The 22742-nt window shown below is 39.3% G+C and overlaps 1 protein-coding gene across 5 annotated transcripts in view; it reads left to right on the top strand.

The window, feature by feature from the left end:
* Positions 1 to 22742, top strand: part of SMARCA2 (SWI/SNF related BAF chromatin remodeling complex subunit ATPase 2) — a 182550-nt gene that overhangs the window by 49006 nt on the left and 110802 nt on the right. For all 5 annotated transcript variants that reach the window (XM_077148315.1, XM_077148318.1, XM_077148317.1 and 2 more), the window contains 10 exons: positions 4069 to 4122; positions 6774 to 6904; positions 7123 to 7180; positions 7820 to 7920; positions 9299 to 9446; positions 13909 to 14072; positions 15409 to 15475; positions 16148 to 16258; positions 18900 to 19142; positions 20525 to 20638. In XM_077148315.1, the coding sequence (XP_077004430.1) occupies positions 4069 to 4122; positions 6774 to 6904; positions 7123 to 7180; positions 7820 to 7920; positions 9299 to 9446; positions 13909 to 14072; positions 15409 to 15475; positions 16148 to 16258; positions 18900 to 19142; positions 20525 to 20638 (1191 nt within the window). The remainder of the gene's footprint in view (positions 1 to 4068; positions 4123 to 6773; positions 6905 to 7122; positions 7181 to 7819; positions 7921 to 9298; positions 9447 to 13908; positions 14073 to 15408; positions 15476 to 16147; positions 16259 to 18899; positions 19143 to 20524; positions 20639 to 22742) is intronic.

The raw sequence follows: 22742 nt of genomic DNA, 5'->3' as shown, positions 1-22742 counted from the left end.
GCATAATGTACTGACCATTGTGCTGATAGAAAATGTGTTTTTATCCTTCTTAGGTATCAAAAGTCAGAAAAGCCCCTTAGCGTAATTTTTGGTGGCAAGAGAATGAAATGCAAAGTATGAGGGTTAAGACATTTGCTTTAAATTCAATTATTCTCTGATTTTTCTCAATTCTTTTCTCTCTAACTTTACCCCCTAAGATGATATAGTTTACTGCAGCTTTCCTTAACAAGGAGATTTTCGTAGGTGAAAGAAAAGTCTAAGGTAGATCTGCACATTTGTGTGTAGTGACTCTCATCAGCCTAGGTGAACACAATACCACGGTGATTAGATTTATTTGATTAGTTCAGCATCAAAATGAGTGAAACCAGAAGTTTGGATTAGGGTCCTGCTTAACTGGATTGACCAGTTACTTGAGTAAAAATGTTCCGATTGGTTTTCTCTGCATGAAACAACCAAAGAAATGTGCAAATGCCTGTTAATTTGATATTCCTGGGCATTTTTTTATTGCCTGATCACCTCTCTTAATGCTTAAAGTTCCACTTAAATGATAGGGAAAATAACCCAAGTGGTTTCTGAAAGCTTAGGTTTCCATTGAAGCAGAATGAGTCAAGATGCCAGCACATTTGAATGTTGTTTCAGTGTATTATAACAACACCTGCTGGGGGATAAAATGCCTTCACTTTGTAGTGTGTATTATAAAATATTTGTTATGAAACTGTTTCTTTACACAGTGAGGCTGTTTGTAGCCTGGGCTGTTGAAACCTAAATGAAGAGTCTCATTGAAGTCTGTTTTCTAGTGTTCAGCTGAGATGGGGTTCCCATACTTAGGACCCATTTTGCTCCTTGGCCGTGCCATTGGTTGTTTTATTTGGTTTCTGCAAGGAGGATGGGGAGCCGTGCACATGCCTCTGTGTATTTGTGAACATTCCTAAATGGAGGGTGTGAATTGACTTTGGCCTTGGAAATTGGGAAACCAAATAGTCTTTTGTTATGTGTAATTTGTTTCATGTTCCCTAACATGACTGGGTTAATTACACTCCTTCCTCCCTAGATGAGCATAATTGGTTCCAATTTTTGGCAGATAGGAAGAAGCCAGTGCAGGAGTTCCTTCAGTCCCATTATGATTAATGTGTGAACTGTATGGTTTTTGTTTGTTTGTTTATTTAAATCACTGAAAGTAAGCTCAGGCATCAACCGGTAATATTGATAGCATATGTTTGTAATTATATGACACAATTAACTATGCAAAACTTCCTCAAGAGGCAGGAGATATGGTAACAGCTGCTACATCAGCACCAGGCCATTTCAGCAGGTGCGAAGAGACTGAACAAGGGGTGCTCGGACAGTAGCACCAATCATGGTGGGATTGGAGATAATTTTGAACCACAAAAGGGGAGGGTCTTTTTATTTTTATTATCTTTTTTAAGATAAGCACCAGTTTGATGTAAGAACCTGGATTCATGGAAGCAAAGCTACGAAAGATGATCATCAAACTGAAAGACTCCAAAGCATGATGGGAGAACTGGACCTGCCCTGCCATAAAGTAGACTGCCTTCTGCTTTTCACCTCCTATAAGAGCAGAGCAGAATTGGGTGTGAGTTCAGAGCATCTCACAGGAAATCTCATAGAGTGTGGTACAGCAAGGAATTGTGTGTGTGTTCTCAACTGCTTTATGACTTGCAAGCACCTTGGCACCTAATTACGGTAATAACTCATGGTGCGTGTGTGAAGTGGAAGGCGTTGTCCTCGGTGGTGTCATTCATTTGCCTAATGGTTGGTGCCTCTTCGGTGCCAACACTCTTTTAGGTGTGGGAATACACCCGTGCACAAAACAGACAGAAATCCTTGACCTCAAAATTTTAAAAGACAGCTTTCAGACAGAATCATAGCCACTCTTATTAGAAACATAAAGGAATTGACCTTGGATTAGTGTTGACTGTTTTTCTGTGGGGAAATTCAAGCTCGCAGTGTTCGTCACGTCACATGTAACCTTGGATTGTACCTACTGGAGTAGTGAGCCGTATGTAACATAGGCACTGTCATCAGCCATTGCTGTTTTGCAGAAGCGAGAACCAAGACATAAAGAGATGTTCTTAAGATCACACAGCTGAGGTCCCTTGTGCTTAGTGATAGAGCTGGGATTCATACTCAGTTCCTGATTCCAGAACCTACTTTCTAACATGTGCTATTACATTGCCTCTCAAATTTGATTTCCGATGGAATTGTTAAAATTAGTTTAAGGGACTTTAAGTGATGAAAAGACCTGATTATGAGACACTTTTTAGACAACACTCCAGGTAGTCTATAGCATATTCAGATGAGATTATCTTTTAGAATAGCTTCGATTCTATTCATTGATGGTGCTTCAAGTCTATTCATGTACTACTCATTGAAATAGTGATCCATTTTCTCCTTGGTAGAGATTTGAAATTGGCTTATTCATGGAGTCTCATTTGATTGTCTTTGTTGGCCAAATTTGGAGCTTATTTCTAATTTGTATGGAAAGAATAGTGGGATTAATTGACTTTTTCCCATTAATTATAACAGTCGCCAGAGTGTAGTGTCTGAGAATTCAAAAACTGGAACCCTCAGTGCCTGATAGCAGGGACGGTATCTTTTCTGACCTGAGGGGTTCTGGCAGTGGGTTTTCTGCCTGGTGCATCCGTAACCTAATAATAGGGCCTAGTTCTTTGAGATGCCAGTCTGTCCTTTTGAGCTTGTAAATGTTTTCAGTTTGGGGTGGCAGAAACAGGAAATTAAATCTTGGGAAATTGTAACTGAAGGGAGGATTTTATTTCCTACTTTTTGGTAGTAGCTATATTTTTGTGTCTTGTGCCTGGGCATGCATACATACGTACATACACATGTATAGGCATTTTTATGAAAAAGCAAAAAAACTGAACTGTGCTGTAACTGTCCAAACATTTATGGAATTGGTTTTCTTCACTGTGGATAAAAGACTGGATTTTTAGCATTAAACCCTTTCTGCACAAGATTTTTTTTTTTTTGGTTAAGAAACAATTAAGTTGTTTTCACAGAAGGCAAAACTGTGTTATAGAATCAATGTCTTAAGTAAACAACGTTGACTTAATACTGATTCTGTATCATTATATATATTTTTAATTAACTAAAGGGCCCATGGAAGGAAGGCTCATTTTCTTAAATGTCTTGATAAAGGAAATGACTAAAGCTGTTTTTTGTTTTTCATTTTAAATACACAGAAGTAGTTTAAGATTTTCAGCAACAACTCTAAAATAAGGATGCTGTGAAAGTGATATGGAAGATTTCACTTGTTAGACGGATTGTTATGAATTTAAGAAATTTTAGACTGTTTTGTATATAATAGAGATGAGTGTCCCTCAGGTATGTATAAAGTGCAACATAATCCTAGCATTTCATTTTGGTTGTTTTTGAGGCACATAGAGATCAATGGACTACGATATTGAAATAGTTGAGAAACGGTACTGGGCAGAATTTTCAGGAGTTCACAATATCTGCATTAAATTTCCCCATATACTGTATAGGGACATACCAGATACATCACGAGAGCCAATTAGGTAGCATTAAAAACATCCAGAGAACACACAGAATTTTGCATTATTATACATTTTTTATGACTAGGAAGGGTGCATGACTTGTTCTTGTTGGACATTTTTAGACCGTGGCTCTTTAGCACTGACGCAGACTTGCTTAGGGGATAAGAAGGTTGCGTTATTTCCCACCAGAACTTGTCTTCACAGTACCAAACCTGAGAAGAATGTTTCAGAATTTGACCGCTATCGTGATGCTGCCACTTCTTAGGCTTCTCTGGGTCCCTGAAGACAGAATTCACAAGCTTCTAGTGTGTTGACCTCGGACCTTACGTGACTTTAAATGACTCTGTGCAAGTTGTTAATGAGATACACACGGCCTTAGCTTGTGAAGAGAAATAGAAATAAAAGGCATCGAGTTTTGCTAGATGGGGATGTGTAGGAATGAAATACTGTTACATATGAAGAATTGCCAGGAAATCCTTCCTGGACCCATTTTCTTAATTTACCTATAACATCTGACATGGTTGTTTTGCAGAAGGCTGAAGAGAATGCCGAGGGAGGGGAGTCTGCCTTGGGACCAGATGGAGAGGTAAGGGGTTTCTAAGTATTGCTGCTGTGTTCTGCGCCATAGCGTCCCTTCCATGTCTTTCGGCACCATTCTGTGTATAATAATTTTCTTTTTCCCTCACCTATTCATTTTTAAGTAAAAATAGTAACCTATTAGCCTACTAGAAAATTAGGATTGTATAAAATGACATATAGGGAAAAGTTATTATAAAATGACATGTTAAGGAAAAGTTATTTACCTCCATCTCAGCCTACCAGTCAACTAATATTAAGTTTCTTTGTGAACGATTCCAGAATGTTCTGTGCAGCTATAAGCATATATTTATGAATATGTAGAATATGTAAGAATCCGAGGTGATTCTATAATTACATTTGCATAGGAAATAGTACGGAATCATTAAAATATGACCCAGATTCTCTAGTTTTATTACTAGTTTGAAATTATGAAAGTGCGCGAGGCGAACCATTCACATATTTGGTGAACTATTTTTTGACATTTTCTATGAGTTTACAATATAGTCTCTATTTGTATATTCACTGGCATATTCCTTAATTTTAGTTCCTCTTATTGCCACTATTCCCCAGAAGCATGCGATTACAATTTTATTTATTGGATATTTTCCTGAAAGCTCAGGGTCTATGTCAGTGTTTTACAGTGAGGAGGCACACGCCCAGAGCAGGTTGGGAAGGGAGTTTGTTTCAAACTGCCTTTCCTTCTCATAGATTGTGATAAACGTGCTTGGAGGTTTAGGGTGCGAGGTGGGTCACCCCTTCCTGGTTCTAGAACCATTGTGCATGTAAAATGCGCTGTATTGTGAATGCAGCCTGGATGCAGAGAAAAAGGTTGAAATTACCATTGTATGCAGAAACCTCTTGAACAATAAATGGTGCTTAACCACTGTAATCCATCACAAGGAAAGAAAGGATTGGGATAAGTGTCTAATGCGTAGGAAATTCTCAGTGGGCTGGTTTGGGGGGAGAATACCGTATATTAGAGCACTTAGAAACAACTCTAATTTGTGAAAGCCTAGCCTTACCTAAGCATGCCTCACATCGGTCTGTAATTAACAAGTGCACAGGGAGGGATTTAACATGTTAGCGTAATAGTGCTCTTATCTCTTATTACCTCTTGGAAAAATTAGCTACTGATCTTGAGCCTGTGACATATGCCTTTTTTTCCTCCTTAATCTTAACGCATGTCTTCTGTTTGCTGAAGTTTGCAAGGGGAACATCTTGCTCAGTTTCTTTTGAAATAATGCTCTTTTTACACTCTGCTGTGCTCATTCAGTGCTTTTGCTGAAGTTCTAATTCCATCCACAGAGATTTCCAATTTTCCTTGAGGCATGACATAAGCAATAAAACAAGCTATATTATAATAGTTAAAGATAATGGAATATGATTTTTCCAAGGGAAATGATGGCAAATGGTAGATTTCCTTCTTTATCTTATGCGTGTATAGATGACCTTTTACATTAATGAGGAAGAAGCATCATCTTGGCTTGAGAAGTAATGGTGTTCGCAACCATTGCTTTAACACACATAAAAGAAGGGGGATAAAACCATCTGGAGTATGCCTTTTCTTTTTTAAAAGGTTATTTTTGTGGGTAATCGCTAATATATTATTTCTTATTCTTACAGCGCTTTGTATAAAGAATAGGGGGATAAAACCATTGTTTTTGGCATTTCTTACAAGAAACAGAAGATAACCCACAGCACACTGTTTTCCCGGCCATTCTTGCTGAACTCCAGTTAAGGATACGTTAGGGAAAAAATCTTTGGAATTAATGAATTGTCTAAACATTCCATTTCATTACTTTTAAGGAGATGGATGACTTGAGCTACGTACAAATCAAGCATTTCCGAACAGAGGTCTTGCCTAGGGGTCTCTTCCTAGAAGAATGGTCACCCTGTAATCAGAAGCATTTATTTGCATAAGATTCCTCCGTTTTAGGCTTTTTAAAACAATGTATTGCCTGAAGTAAGCTACACAGAGCCTCAGCAATTTCATTTTCTCTCTTAATTTTCTGAACAAGTAATTTTTCATGGAGAGTCTAGTAATAACCTTCAGCTCAGTCTTGGTTGATTCACCAGGTTGCAAATGAGCAGAGCTTTTTTCTTTGTCATGCTGCACCTACCAACACGGTGGTTTGGTTTTGCATAATAGACAGTAGTTCTGCAGAAGCCTAACCAATCATGAATGAGATGATTTTAAGTAAGAAAGGAATGTATCCACAGGATGTTGGCTAACTCATCGTATCTCCGGTAGGACTAGAGAACCCAATTTAGGGCTCCATGCAGCGTTATGCCATATAGCAGGTCCTGTCGCTGCTTCAGAGAAGAGGCAGTAGCTTGGCAGTAGGAATACCACTACAGTAGCACTGCTACCACTGTTGTCTGCCCTTGCAACAAGAAGTTCCTGTCGGTCCCCAATTCCTTGAATTGCTAGATCCTAATTCAGAGCCTAGGTGGGTCCATCCAGGTCTTGTGTCTATAGCCTAGCCGCAAAGGAGGCCCGCAAATTTTCCCACTGTGGGAGGTGGCTTCCCACTTCCCACCAAGACTCAGAGTATGGTGAAATCACCAGTCACAGAAAGAGGTTTGAGATGATGAGCACCCAAAAAGCTGAGGAACATCTTACCATCAGGAGATGATGTGTGTTTTCCTCCTTTCTAGCCCATAGATGAGAGCAGTCAGATGAGTGATCTCCCTGTCAAGGTGACTCACACAGAAACCGGAAAGGTCCTTTTTGGACCAGAAGCACCCAAAGCCAGTCAGCTGGATGCCTGGTTGGAAATGAATCCTGGGTAAAGCAGAAACACTGGTGTTCTTTTTGTCTTTTTTATTTTAGTTGCCCTTGTAAAATCTTGATGTTTAAAGAATATGGCTCTTTCTGAAATGGCTGAAATTGACATTTGCATTTGTCGTTTGCACTTAGAACATATCAGTTATATTGTATGTATAGTTATTGTTTTTAATTTAAAGAACTAATTGTCTACTCTCTACCCCCCTTCTTTTCCTGTAGCTACGAAGTTGCCCCTAGATCTGACAGTGAAGAGAGTGATTCTGATTATGAGGAGGAGGTGTGTATGTACAGTATACAAATTCTGTATTTGTGAATTCACCTCTATGTAGAAATCTGTTTGTAGCCCCCAAATCAATACCTAGTTGAGAGGTGGAGGTAATGAATCCTTTGCCAAGTTGAGTCTTAATCTCAGAACTCAGAAATGGGGGATGTGAAGCAGCCACAAAAAGCAGCATGCTTACAAACCCCAGTTCCTCTACAATGAACACATGTGGGGCCATGAAAGTTCCATCAGCATCATCAGGGATAACGTTTTTATTAGAAGGAGGTTGTTAAGATGTTTAAAACCTGTCTTTGAAGAGAGGGTTATAGAATTTGGCTAAGTAAATGAAAGCAGATGTGGTCTGCAGGACTCTTTGATAACCAAATAATGATAAATCTCCATCTTTCCCACATGATCTTTTCATATTTATTCTTAGGACTGTGGGTTCTAGGTGATACCCAGGGGTCCCTTTAGTTCTCTGATTCCATGATTTAAACAGCAATGGAATCATGTATTGTGTACTTTAGATAGACTATACATTTACTTCCTCTCTTGGTTGTATTTCTTTCATTTGTGAAGTTGAGTGCTGTGTAATCTGACTTCAGAGAATGTCAGTCATACAGAGTCTCTTGTTAATCTTTCTTCCTTCCCTAGGATGATGAAGAAGAGTCTAGTAGGCAGGAAACCGAAGAGAAAATACTTCTGGATCCAAACAGCGAAGAAGTTTCTGAGAAGGACGCTAAACAGATCATTGAGTATGTATTGCTCAGAGTTTTCTTCCTTGGAAATGAGATTCATGAAGACATCGTTTTAGAAATTTTCTTTTGGAAAAATTGTGCAAGGAAGGAAGTAGACTTCATGCCCACACTGCACTTACCATCAGATCCCAGGGTTTCAGGCTGTTCTGCTCCTCCCTTCCATCCTCTTTTCCCTCCTGGATCCCCTCCCTGCAGCTCTCACTCCTGGCTGCACCCCTGTCACTTGCATTGCCATCCCAGAATGAACTGATCACACTTCCCCCTGTAGTGGGTTGCTTTGCCTGCCTTTCTTCCCTCTCTTAATGATATCAGCATTTACCCAGGAACAAAAGTGTGAAGTACTGTTTTCTTCTCTGTTGCTGAGTGCCCCAGCTCCGTGTCTCACCGCTTTCTTGTCCATCCTTTATACCAGCGTCTACAAATCCTTTTGCATGTACAGCTCTAATATTAAAGAAAAATTATCGTGAAACAATTTGCAAAATGGGAATTCAAAAAGGATGAGATTTTTAAACAGGAGAAATAGAAATGTTTCATCCTTTTATTCCTGGGTTGTGGGTCCTGCTTTAGAAACGCTTGTTTTACTGGTCTGCCCGGGCCCCTTTCCTGGAGGTTTTCAGAAGCTTATTTATAGGCTCCTTATTGCCTATAGAATAAAATAATGTGCTTTTTAACAAGTCGTAGAAGATGAAAGACTACCCTTCTTCTCTTCTATCTCTGTCATCTTCGGCCCTGTCTCACTTGCCTTCCATGCCTTAGCCAGGGGTCAGTGAATAGAATTTATCTTGGTGTCCTAAGACTTTAGGAGAAAGTTGGCATAGTGTTAATCTGTAGGTGCCGGGTGCAAGCTCTTCTTGGTCATTTGAGGTCAAGCAGCTCTGTCTTCAAATCCTGGTTCCACTTCCTTTCAGTGATTTGACCTTGGGCAAATTAGCTACCCTGTGAACCTCAAGTTTTCCACATGCATAAAATGAGAAGGATAACGTCGCCCACCTTGTTTAGTTTTGGTGAAGATTACAAATAATGTATGTCAACTGCAAGGCATATAGTTAGTGATATATAAACCATACTTATTGCAGCTATTTTAGTCTTTCCATTCTTTTTGTGTGCTTGTGTGTGTGCTGTATGGTGGGGGTCACATTTCGTTCATTTCCTTGTGATTGTCCCATTATTGCAAAACCATTTGTTGAATTTTTTTTTTTTTTTTTTTTTGCGGAGGGAGGGGGCAGTGCTTGGGCTGGGAATCGAACCCCAGTCTCCCACATGGCAGGTAAGAATTCTACCACTGAACTACCCTCACACCCCTCCATTTATTTTTGAGCAAAGTTACATAATACCCAAAATATCTGCATGTGATTCTCCACTTTCCCTGTCCCAGGACAGCCAAGCAAGACGTGGATGATGAATATAGCATGCAGTACAGTGCCAGAGGTTCCCAGTCCTACTACACCGTGGCTCATGCAATATCTGAGAGGGTGGAGAAGCAGTCTGCCCTCCTCATTAATGGAACCCTAAAGCACTATCAGGTAAGCGGTGTGGTTTGTGTTTCCTTGGCAAAGCAGTCTTTTGATTGGAGCATGTCATAGACACATGGTAACTGCTTAAGAGGTTTTGATGGGGGAGAAAAATTTCAGGTCAAATTGCTTAAAATATTGAGATTCCCTCCATTATTCCCATAATTCCACTTTTGAAGTACTTCCATTTTACCTTCGTTACTAAGGCATTCTGGTTTTCTCTTTTATGGTTTTGAGATGAATTTTATTTTTAAGAAATACTGGCTTAACATTTGAAGTAGTTTCACTGCAAATTTCTTCAAGATGGGCTATGTAGCCACATTGTCTTGGTGTAGGGAATATCCATGCCTCATCTTGAAGTAAAATGGAGTATTTCTGTAAAATTTTAGTTGTGGCCCTAATTTCATGCTCTTGATTCAGCCACCTACGAGTAGTCGTCTACTGCATTTATGTTTTTTTTTAAGGCACAGTAAAGTTGTGAGTATCTATGATTATGAAAACTGCTTTGTAAATAGATATTTCATTGTCCTGGATGGATTGAGGTCAGCTCTTCTCTTGTCTTCTATCTCTTACCACTTGTTTTCCTTACACCGTCTAGTGTTTCTCAAATGGTATTCCTTGGAACATTAGTTACATGAGCCATTTTCTCAAAAAGAAAAATAAAAGGTCCCATGTTCAAATAAATATATGAAATAGTATCAGTTGAAACTAGAATCACTACATAATTTACTGTTTCAAATTCAGACTTTAGAGAGTGAAAAGAAGTCCTTTATTAATAAAAGGCATAACCCAGTACTGTCCTGAGCCCACCAACATATGATCACCGTGCAGTGCCCTTTCTTGGTCATCCACGATGCACAGCCATATGCTAACGGCTCTGCAGGGATAAAGTTGTAATCTGTAATTGTACATAAGCATCCTGCAATAAAACAACTTGTATACTGTCTTATTTCTCAAACTGCTTTGACCACCAAGCCCCCTTTCATATATCACCTACTAAATAATTTCTGTTGTCTTCTGGAATCTACTTGAGGAAGTGCATGCTTTGTGTACCAGTTGTTCTCAAACATTTTGGTCTCAGGTCCTCTATATTCTTAAAACCTATCGAGGACCTTGAAAGTGTTTTTCTTATGTGGGTTATAGTCATAAGTATTTATGATATGAGCAATTAAAACTAAGAATTAAAAAATACTTAGTAATTCATTAAAAAATAACAGTAATATATTACATGTTAGCGTAAGTAACATATTTTATATGAAATAAAGCAGAAAATTGAATTTAGTGGGAAGAATGGCATTGTTTTACTGTTATGTAAATATCCTTAATGTCTGGATTAATAGAAGACACCTGGATTCCCATGCCTGCTTTTTGCATTCACTATGTTGTCATATGTTAATATGGTTGGAGTGTATGGAAAAAACTCAGCTTTAAGCGGATACGCAGTTGGGAAAGAGAACAAATTACAGTTTCGTATAGATTAGTTGCAATTTGGAATCTGAAACCATATTACATCAATGAACTTTTCATACTTTATTACATTAAATATCCATTAAGTCATCTTTGAAAGGTTATTTTTCCCATGCATGATTTTGAATATCATGCGTTGGTCATTTGGAAAATCCTGGTCAGTTGAGCTGTGATCTTCCAAATGTTGACATGTTTCATTATACAATATTAAAAAATTTAATTCATTGATGACACCGGAACTCAACTGGAAACATCTTTCAGAACTGAGAAATTATCAAATTCACAGTGGGAGAATCAAATTTTCTAATATTTTAATTTTTATTTGAAAGCCTGAATTTTATCATTGGCAGCAAATACTGTCAGTTGTTTTTCTTAAAGCAGTAGGCTCACTTAGTTCAGGGAAAATATCTGGCATTTACCCAAGTCTGAATAACCAGTCATTCTTCTAGTTAAAGATGTTGTATCATGAGAAAAGCAGTGATGTTAGCTCACAACTCAAACAGTGGCGTAAGTGCTTTCCCTTGAGACAACCATCTTACTCTGGTATGTGGCTGAAGTGCTTTATATGGTGTGCTTTCCATTTTGTCATGCAGAATTCAAAAAAAACACATGCACTCGAGAGGCAAGGTTTATTGAAATTAGTAACTTTGACTACCTCTTTTACGGCATTCCTAAGTGAAATTGGCTCTATGTTTAATGCCATTGTGTGTGTGTGAAGAATGCAATGACAGTGTAAGGACTGCCTCTTCGATTTGTGCTAAGGGGCCATTGGTGTTTACCCATCACTGCTTTTGCATCACCCATAGAAATGTCAACACAGTGAGAAAGGCAAATACTGCCTTTGCCTTATTATGGAAATTGTTTTTATCATGCAAACCTTCCTGAAAAAGTCTTGGGGACCCCCAGGAGTTCCTGGAACACACTTTGAGAACCACTGGTCTGACCTCAGTAAAGTCACATTTTTTCCCAAAGACCATGTCACTTTCTTGAGGTCCAGATTAGTTTTTATCTTGTTTGACATAGCTGCCAACTCATAGTATGCTCTAATAGGTGTTTTTCTTTTTTTTGATATGTCTGTGTATGGGAGGTCCATTTCTTTTATTATTCCTAAGTAACGTTTAATGCCACTTTGATTTCCTCCTGCCATCCAGCATCTTTTCAAGCACTCTTCATGACTATCTTTCCAAACCAATCTCCTCCTACTTTTATAGATATATGAATTGCTGTAGATTCCCTGAACATGCCTTTTACTGTCCTGCTCTGAGTTTTTGCTTCATGAAGTTCCTGCTCCCTCAAATATGACTGTGCATACCTGCCTGATGAGATTTTTCCCATTTCCCACAAACCAGTCCAAATTGTGGCTCAAAACCTTCCCTGATGACAAGTTATTATCTAATTAATAAATATTTAAGTTTGACCTAGCTGAGGCCTTCCTGCTGTCTGGAGCACTCCAGAAGCTCGGTTCAATTCCCAACCCCCCAACTCCATGACTTGGGAAAGTCCAAATCACTTCCCACAATTTTGGAGAATTTCTTGTTCTCTCTTGCTGCCAGTTTCAGCTTCTTTTTTTTTTTAAATCTGCAAATGATTCAAATGCAAATATAGACCCCTTTACCAATGCTCTTAAAAAAAGAAAGAAAGCTTCTGAGTATCCAGATTCTCTGGCATTTAGTTGACTTTCCCAATGGTCTGGTGGTCTCGGGATTATATGACTGGCACACAGCTCTCCTGCCCTCCTGCTTGTGGTCTCCAGTCTTTTCCCCCGTCTCCTGTCTTTTCCCCATTCTCTCCCAGATGCTCTTCTTGTTTCTCTCCTCATCTCCTGCTGGTGCTATAGTTCTCCCAAAACTTTTGGGAGACCTTGGGGTCTTGCATGGTACTAGGTACCCCAAGTGAATTGTAAAAGTATTTCCTCAAACCATTACCATGCTCCCCATGAGAAAAATTCTGGTCACTACAATTTTATGCACATAACAGTGATGCTGTCAACCACTTCCCCTCGGTGGGGTGTATGCATGATTGGCTTGTCTTCCCCTCAACTCCTTACACACCTAAATATTCATCTGCTGGTCCTTTGCACAGAGTAGTCATTTAATAAATATTTAAAACAAATGAACCACTTGCTTTGGTCTTGCATAAAACAAAGTAATATTAACATTTCCCTAAGCATAACTTCATTAGGAAGCTAAATTGACTTTAGCAAAAAAAAACCAAACACACAAATATATATAATTTATCCTGCCATTTAAACTCAGCATCTATGGTGCGATAGTAGGAGGAAATTGGGGGCAGAGGTGGGATTAGTTATTTTTTGTTGTCACCCAACCTGTCTGGTATTCAACATGGGAAATCCAAAGCTGAGTCCCTGGTGCAGTGTTTTCGTACTTTAAATATACGTTGCAAGTGTTTCTGGACACACAGCCGTCAGCATGCTGCCTGCGGGGATACCCACATTGCAGAGTCCCTCCACCAGGAAGAGAACTGTGCCCCCTGGGCCCGGAACAGTGTGCGCTGGCCCTAGTCACCCTTACCCAGCCCCTTCCTTGGGGCGGGCTATTCACTACCACAAAATAGTGTTTCTATTGATCCGTGACTTGCATTCCAAACCTGCCTTCTGGTTTGTCTTTAATCCTCACATTGGCTTTTGTTCTTGGAGTGGTTGGAGTAGATTTTGGTTGGGATTTCTTCATTGATAATAATTCTAGAGTACCATATACTTTGAAATGCTAAGTAGGGATGAGTGGCAAAGCTGCTTGAAATCCCACCAGTTTGCCCTGCCCGTCATTTCTAAATCTGATTAACACTCGGCACCTGCCAAGCAGCAGGGATTATTACTGGCTCGTCTTTTAGATTCTTTTTGTGCTGCTGGTGCCTCCCCACTTTCCTACTGTGGGAAACCCACCCTATAGCACCGAGGAGCTAAGAAGTCACAGCCTCACTTGAGTTGTATTTGTATTAATTACCTGTGCAGATCTTGGGTAATTGAAGCAATTACTCTTCATTTCAGCTCCAGGGCCTGGAATGGATGGTTTCACTGTATAATAACAATTTGAATGGAATCTTAGCTGATGAAATGGGGCTAGGAAAGACCATACAGACCATTGCACTCATCACTTATCTGATGGAGCACAAAAGACTCAATGGCCCCTATCTCATCATTGTTCCCCTTTCGTAAGTAAAGTCATTTATTCCACAGTCATCTTTCTGTGTATTGTAGATTGCCCTATTAGTAGCTTGTCCTTGTTTTTCACTCAAGGCAGAATTGTAACATGTAGCAGATTGCCAAGAACATGCATTCTGAATTTAAGTTTCCATTCCTCCCCCTCAGAGTGGTTATTAAAGCATGGGACCAAGTGATTTGTCAGTTATTAGCATTGCAGTCTACACCGCCTACAAAGTGGGTCTCCTTAAGTGGCTCACGAAGGAGAAAAGTTTTTTGTTGTTGTTGTGTGTTGTTGTTTTTTTTTTAAGAATTCTTTTTGCCCCCTTATTCCAATTCCAAGTTTTTTTCTGTAGTTTATATATTCTTAAATCTTCCTTTACTGTAGCTTTTAATGCATAGCCTAAATAAAAATCATAACCACACATTAAACTGACCTCAGTAAGTGCAGCTTAGGTTTTAGTGATTTTGCTGCTTCCTAAGGACAGGTCTCTGCTGTCCACCATCGTATTCCCAGTGCCTCGCCCAGCGTGTGGCTCTTTGTAGGGTTTTTCAGTGGGTGCTCCCCAGTGAAGGAATAAGTAACAATTCACAGCCCCTTCCCTTGGAGTTTAGTGTACCCGGCCATAGGTGTTAGGTTGTAGCTTTAGTCCCTGAGATGTTGTTATAGATCTTATTGCTAATGCAAATTTAGACCTTGAGTAAAAATAAGGTTTCTCTTTTTGTATTTTTGTCAAAATTTTCTAAATAACTACTGTTGCAGCCCTTTTTATCTCGACTGATTGGATCTATAATATTTAGGCATCCTCAGCATTTTATCTATATTTTAATTATATTTTGCTTTTTACTAATACTTTGTGTATTCTAGCTCATTTATTATAGTGACAATTGAAGGGATTTTTAAAAAGTCATTCAGTATTTTTTCCCCTTTCCTTATTGGGAGATTTAGTTCATATTTTCGTGTGGTTTTATGATTTCTTTTTCCTGACTCAACTTTTCTCCGAACTTCTTTGGCTGTTTCTAAAGACTCACAAAATCATTCTGGCAAATGCTGTTTTTCAGTACCATAATGAAACTTAGGTTTTTGCCCTCTCAATTTATGTATTCTTTAATTTTTCTTGTGAGATTTTTTTTTATGAGCTGCAAACAAACGTGTCATGCTCTGTGGCAGCTTATTTTTAACTTATCTCTTATTTCCACACCTTTGAAATAACTATGTATTTGAGATATTTTATATTCACTAGGCCTTTTCCAGGTGAGGCCTGAAAATGAACAAGAATATCTTTTTAACCACTGATTTTTATACAAATGTTTTTTTCTGTGTTCTCTTTTGTTGTTGTTCTATAGGACTCTATCTAACTGGACATATGAATTTGACAAATGGGCTCCTTCTGTGGTGAAAATTTCTTACAAGGTTTGGAATGCTGTATTTATATATAAATGCGGAAACGCAAAAAATAGACCATACTTTCTTCATTCCATATGCACATCTGTGAACTGTATTTGGTTGTAAAGTTTTGTCATGTACATCATGTCCTAAACAGTGAGAGTTAATCATCCCAAGAAGATTACTGTAATAAACCGTAATTACTTTCAGATAGTGAAATGCAGAAGAAAATTGTTAATTATCACATTGCGAGGTTTCTGATGAGAGCAATACAAATGACAAATATTGCACATTCTGTGCGCCTCTGACGGCCTCGCTGTCGGCTGCTACCGTTCCAACTGTTCCTGCAAAGTCAGGCAATTACTGCGACGCCCGGGCCGCCTGCTGTATTCTCTCCCATAGAAATGGAGCCTTTCAGGGGATCAGCGGGTTCTCTATGACTGCAGAGTCACCGTAATTTCCTTCTCTGTCTTTCCCCTCCCTCGGCCCTCATTGGGAAAGCCTCTCTGTGAGGTTCTGAAGAGTGTCAAGAGGCAGGCGTGCTTAGATAAGCCCTTTCTTCATAGATAATGGGTGTGTGTGATAATGCATAGATGCACACTCCTTGGTCACGTGTCTGTGCTCCATTAAGCTGTGAATGGTGAGAAGGAAGGCACTGTTACCTCCATTGGGTAATATGTGTATTTTCTTTCCACTCAGGGTACCCCTGCCATGCGTCGCTCCCTTGTCCCTCAGTTACGGAGTGGCAAATTCAATGTCCTCCTGACGACTTATGAATACATCATAAAAGACAAGCACATCCTTGCAAAGGTATGTTGAAAAAAAAATTCTTTCATCTCTCATTATGGGCCATCACACCGAAGCGTAGAGTATTTCCCAAATTATATTCACTAGTATAATGTGATGGTTAGATAGATGGCTTGTCTCTTTCTCTCTCTTTTTTTCTCCCCAAAGAGTCAGGTAGAATTTGGTTATGGGGCTTTAATTTGCTGCATGCCATATGTTTTGTGTGTGTGTGTGCTTCATCCTGGGACGCATACTTATCTTCTCAAGAGTTAGTGGGTTTGCATCTCTTTAAAAAAAGTCACCTGGATTCCTTCTGCAATCCTTTTCTCCCCAGCAACCCTAAATGTGCTTGTGAAAGAATAATTGTTTTTGTTGCCCAGGGTTATTGTCAGTAGCATTAACTTCATTTCTCTTAGGCTTTGTTTCTCTACAGACAAGGAGGCACCTCTCCATATGGTCTCCTCCGAACGAACATTTATCTGAGCTGTGGCTTTTTGTGCTTTCCCAGTTTTAGGTTTTTCCTGGTGAAATAATGGGTTCTTACGTTTTTTCAGAATTACTCAGGGCTGTTTCTGTGACTACTTATGTAGTCTTTTCTCCCTACAACCTATATGTGTCTCCTGATTTGAATGTCTTAAGCTATCTTGTGTGTATGAAACATGATTTTGTTTCCACTTATATTGCCTTGTTTCCTAATATTTGTATGTAGAATGATGGAAGTAGTTTGTTTCAGGGAGCAACTATGAAAGCTTCATTTTTTTTCTTTGGTCACTTCTTCTACCCCATGATATTTAGAAAGCACTATAATCTGAAACTAAGTTATGGCCAGAATGGAACAGAATCCCTATTTCTGGGGTCTGTCTCGGCATTGAACCTTTGCTGTGGAAAGTGAGATTTCCCTTCATGGCACAGGAAATATCAGAAAGAAAATGTGTTCCTGGGGGGGTTAATAATTGAGATGGCACTGGCAACAATGCTGTGTTCCTATTTCTTATAGTCAGAGGTGAATTTGGCAGTGTCAAAAATGACAGGTTTTCAGTATTACTATGGGAATGTGTTTGTGCACTAGAGATCTTCTTTAAAAAAAAAAACTCATATTGTGTCTCCTGCATATGTATTTCAAAATTCATCTGAGATGCCTGGTAATGAGATCCATTCTTTTTATTTGTTACTGGAGAAATGGAGCTATAGAAAGGGGTAGTAATTTTTTCTGTGTGGAAGACCTAATTAGTAGTAGACCCAACAGCAAAATCACAGGCCTCTGATTCCTTGTTTAGTATTTCATAAGCTAAATTAGGCAGGAAAGTAGATTTAGAATAATTATTGAAATACGTTTCCTGCCAGTGTCGTGGCATGCTGTCGGTAGGTTGGGACAGTTGATTGTACAATTTTAGTTGTTCTTGAACTCTTTCCTTGGAGGTGAGGAGGAGGAGGAGAAAATCAAAATTCTCGTAAAAATTTCCTTAACTTATATATCCCAGCCTGACTGATGATTTTCCTCCTTTTCCCCAGCTTCTAATGAGGAAGCAAGGACTGTATAGAGAACGTCACTCATCTCCCTCCTCTTTCTAGGAGCTTTGCAGTGGGATCAGGGGACATCTGAGCACCAGATGCTATTCTTGGCCGTTGCAGCGGTTTTGTAGGAACACATGGGCTGAGTGTAACATTCCTCATTGTTCTCACTTTAAACAGGGAACAGTGGTTGTACAGAGGGCTGATGAGGGAGGTATGAAAGAAGGAAGAGACCGGGTGTGGACTTAGCAAGGAGGACTGTGTTATATAGGCATTCTTGACTTGTAAGTAGTCATCATGTTGAGGAGCATGGTTGTGTTTTCATTCTGCAGTTTTGGCATAAAGGGAGGAATGTTATTTTCACATTGCCCTCTCTGCCAGTGAGTATATCCTTTCATTTTAGGTATCTTACATCAAGAGTCCCAGGTCCAAATTCCCACAGGGCCTGGCAGGTAAGGCATATGCGTGAACTAAGAGAACCCAGTGTTGCTAGATCTTATAGGGTTTTTTTTTAGAAGAAGCTGTATGTCCAGATTTTTATGTGAAATAGTCCAAATTTTAAATGTTAGCGATTAATTCACATTAAAGAAGAACAACAACGCTGAGCCAAGCCTTAAAGCTAGTAGCCAGCCAATGTAGTAGAGAAGGCGTGAAGCCAAGAGTATCTCTGCCATAGATACCTGCTAATGCCATCTGGTAAAAATCAGTCATTAACAACTGCTTCAAATGGAGATCTGTTTTCTCTGCTTATCATGTGCAGGGGTAGTGTGACCATTACCTCTGGGGTAGCTGTCGTGGTGTAGTGTAGTGTCAGGAGCAGTGGGTGGGGAGATACAGCATCTAATCCCGACCTTGCTGCTGGTGAACTGTATTGCAACCATTTGGTTCTGAGCCTGTTTCCTCATTTGTAAAGGGTGGTTTGGAATCACATGACCCCTAGGGAACATTGTTGCTTTAACATCCCATTACTAAATGGTGTTATCTGCCAGGCATGGAAAAGGGTCTTTGTTGAGATTCTTGTATCTTAAGGAACATCACACTCTGCCATGTGCCAAGTGTGGGCTCTTGGTTTCTCACATCTCCCACTTGCCTGCTGGAAGGCACTGGGCTTGCTGTCACATGCCCCGTGTCTGTCCTTCCGCTTGTGTTACAGATTCGGTGGAAATACATGATAGTGGATGAAGGCCACCGGATGAAGAATCACCACTGCAAGCTGACTCAGGTCTTGAACACTCACTACGTGGCCCCAAGGAGGATCCTCCTGACCGGGACCCCACTGCAGAATAAGCTTCCTGAGCTTTGGGCCCTCCTCAACTTCCTCCTCCCCACCATCTTTAAGAGCTGCAGCACGTTTGAACAGTGGTTTAATGCTCCGTTTGCCATGACCGGAGAAAGGGTGCGGTCTAACTTTTGTTTGTTTCACTCCCTGACAATGAAATGAAACTCAAGGGCCGAAAGCTGAAAACTTTAGGGCCCCGGAAAACCCATCCAGGGGTTGACGGTGTCCCTTCCTTTATGAAGCAGATTGGTCAGGGCCCACGTTCTCTCCCAGTCATTATCCCTCCTAAGAAAACAGATTGAGTAGTATGTGGGGTATCCTAGCCCCTTGGTGCTTTTGTCAGCAGGTAAGCCAAGCTACCAGAGAAGGTCCCAAGGTGGTGGGAATGCATAACTGTGATGAGTCATAGGAAAGAAGAACATGGAGATGTTTGCTGAACTGATTTAATCAGACGAATCCAGCCAACTGAACGCAATCCTTAAAAACAAATATTTCCTTGCTATAAATTGGGACGTCTCTTTAAAATATTTCCACCTAAAAAGTGTGTGTGTAAAACATAACCAATGTACACTTGTACAATGTACAATGTACACATCTTCTGCACGCTTTTTTTTTTCAGATCTTCGTATGAGCTCTCTAGTTTTGTGTTTTTGTGTGTATATAAATATTCCTCAAATCCTGGAGTTGCCATTTCAGATTTCTTAATTAGTATCCCATTCATTTCTTCAACTGTTTTCTCTTAGAGCCCATTTATGAAAGGAAGACATGGGCCATTGTAAGAAAAGAAACGGGTATATGTCATTTTGATTAGTGGTTTCCTAAGTCTGGGAATGAAAAGCCATGGCAGAATGTTCTAGGAAAATTTATGTTTGAACTACTTACCCCACTAATTTTTGAGATGTAGTAGAGGTACATGTGCCGTTTGTCAGTAGGTAATTGGGTTTCCAATTTGTAGAAAGTAGTGTCAAACAACTCTGCCCTGGGCGGGCTAATAGAGGAAAGTGAAATAGAAAGCAGGTTTTATAAATGTTGCTGAACTTGAACAAGATGAGGCCAGAAAAAAGAAAACGAGTGTGTTTAGAGGAACTTAGAGATCCACAGGCATAAACTGGATCTACTCTTGTTCTTCCTCTTTTGTTGTTCTTGTCTGAGAAAATCCGTTAAGGGCCTCAATTAATACTTCAAATTTAAGTAAGAACACAGTAACTGTGGTCGCTCTTCTCCCTTTCTGTCCCATTCTGTCATCAACCTTTAATTGCCAATCCTAGCTCATAAACTCAGCATTAAGACAAAGGCACCCATTTATAGGCTGTTTTATTACCACCGTGTAGGCAGGTAAGAAAAGAATCCTGTGATGTAAATGACAGGTATAAACCTGGCCTTAATGCAAGTAAAATTTCAATTCTATGTTGAAATTAATAGTATATGTATAATCTACGGCTTTAATACATGAAACATCTTTTTTTTAAAAATCACATTCATCTAAGATTCTCTTGTAGGTGGACTTAAACGAAGAAGAAACTATATTGATCATCAGGCGTCTACATAAGGTGTTGAGACCCTTTTTACTGAGAAGGCTGAAGAAAGAAGTCGAATCCCAGCTTCCAGAGAAAGTATGTGGCAAATTCAAAAGTTGTGGCTTTTTTGCCCCTGTGAAGTACCTGCACCTGATATTGTGTTTCTAAAAGAGGTATATTTTAATTACAGGTACGTTGGACATCATCTCAAGTTTTACAGAGCTAGAGGATTTAGTATAGAGAGAAGGGAAATTTCAGCATTTTCAGCCAGTTTCCAAAAATTCTTCAGGGCAGATTTGAAAAATTACTACGTTCATTGAGTCTCATTACATTTTAAACTTGTTTTATATATATTTTTTTCTTTTCCTTAACTGACCTGGGTGAATACTTCTTGGCTGCAGGAACTACAGAATTGCTCTGCCTGTAAGCCAAATAAGGATTTGGTTTTGAGACTTGCATCATCATTGAAGAACATAGTAAACATTTGCTAGGTTTCCTGAATGTTGATTAAATATTTGATGCTTGTGATGTCACAGTTTGATAGTAAGGGAAAAATAGAGTTCCTGCAAATTACAAGCACATGGTCTAATTATTCTGGGACATGCTTGCAGCCCTGCGCCATAAAAACTAAGGTCCTGTGAACATTTTATGTGAATATTTTTCAGATTGATTTTTGGCAACTGAGTGTTCGGTGCTTGAGAATAATTTTCAAGCCCTAAGCTCTATGTTTTTTTTTATTAGATTCGAGTATTAGTTTAATGTTTCTAATCATATTTGGAACCACGCACTTTTGAATTCTGAGTTTCATTCTTTCAAAGATGGATTGTTTGGCATTGTGTATACTCTCTGTTGCACAATATCTGAGTTTCTTTCTTTCTAAATGAGCCAGTTCTGAGACATTTTATTTTGCATTATTGTGTTTTTCAATGTAATAACTCGCTTTTTGGACAGATTGATTCTTCTTGTTCATTTCTAAATGGGAGTTGGCAAGATAGTATATAACACTGATCACTTTAAGAGGAAATTTTATTCCCTAGCCCCCTACTCATTAACCGTTAGAAAAGAAATAAAAATGAAAATAAGCAAGAGCCTAAACATTTAAGGATGAGCCCTCTTTTCTTTGGCTTGTGATTGCATCTTGATGCTATTCTTTGACTTCCTATAATCTTGCCCCTTTGAGTAACACCCTGTCTGTTCAATATGGGGTTTAGTCAACCGAAAAGATAAACCGGTGAGTCATTAGAGTGGCCTGGGGTGCTGTCAACTACAGAACTCTTATAACTGTAACTGTAATACCCAGCAAATTACAGAAATGAAATGTTAGGGGTTTTAATTTGTCCCATACTTCCATTTTTCATACTTCCTTTTTTTTTCTTTAAAGAAATTAGAGAATGAAAGGTAATTAACTGAAACCCCTCATTTACTCTTTCCATAAAATTTTAAAATCTGGTTTACTTATTTCCAGGACTCACCAATATAGATTTTTTAAAAAACATGTTACAAGTTGAAAGTGTGTCCTATTTTAAGAAAATCCAGCATATAAACTTCCAGATTTTTATGCATAAAGATTATGGGTTGATCAGTTATATCTTTGCTTTAGTAAAATATTTATCTCATGGCTCCTTCTACAAGTGAGCTTCCTACTTCCCTTGAGGGGTGATATACTTTAAAAAATGTATTTACCCTTCGATTTTCAAGAGCATGAGTCGGGCATAAGGTCCTCTTTTATACAGAGGGATGTAAAATACCCCACACGTGGGTGGTATTAGCTGTGGAGGCAGCTGGGTAGAGTAGAAAACACGGACTCGCCCAGTGAAAGGGGGTGAGGTCCCAGCTGCATTCTCTGGCTCAAACTAAGTGTGTGAACTTAGGCAAGTCATTTAACCCAGAAGGATCTCAGTGTTCCCATTAGGGAACTTGAAGATAAATATCTGCCTTGTAGGATTGCTCAGAGTGCTGTGCTATCCACGTGGTAAGCATACAGTTAGTGACAGAGCTACTGCCCGAGTCCTTATTTCCTACTTGCCTTGCTGTTTCTGTTAATTAATCAAGAGTTCCACTTTCCTGTTCATTCAGGTTCTTTCTCACTGCTCTCTTGTCCTTGCACTTTCTACAGCCCTCCCACATCTCTCTACCCATAAACCTTTCAAAGTGTGTGCATAATCACTGTGTGTGTGTGTGTGTGTGTGTGTGTGTGTGT

The sequence above is a fragment of the Tamandua tetradactyla genome, chromosome 2, assembly GCF_023851605.1.
Source record: "Tamandua tetradactyla isolate mTamTet1 chromosome 2, mTamTet1.pri, whole genome shotgun sequence".
NCBI classification, from domain to species: Eukaryota; Metazoa; Chordata; class Mammalia; order Pilosa; family Myrmecophagidae; genus Tamandua; species Tamandua tetradactyla.
Note: the sequence above shows the minus strand (reverse complement) of the source record. Positions and strands in the feature narration are given on the sequence as shown.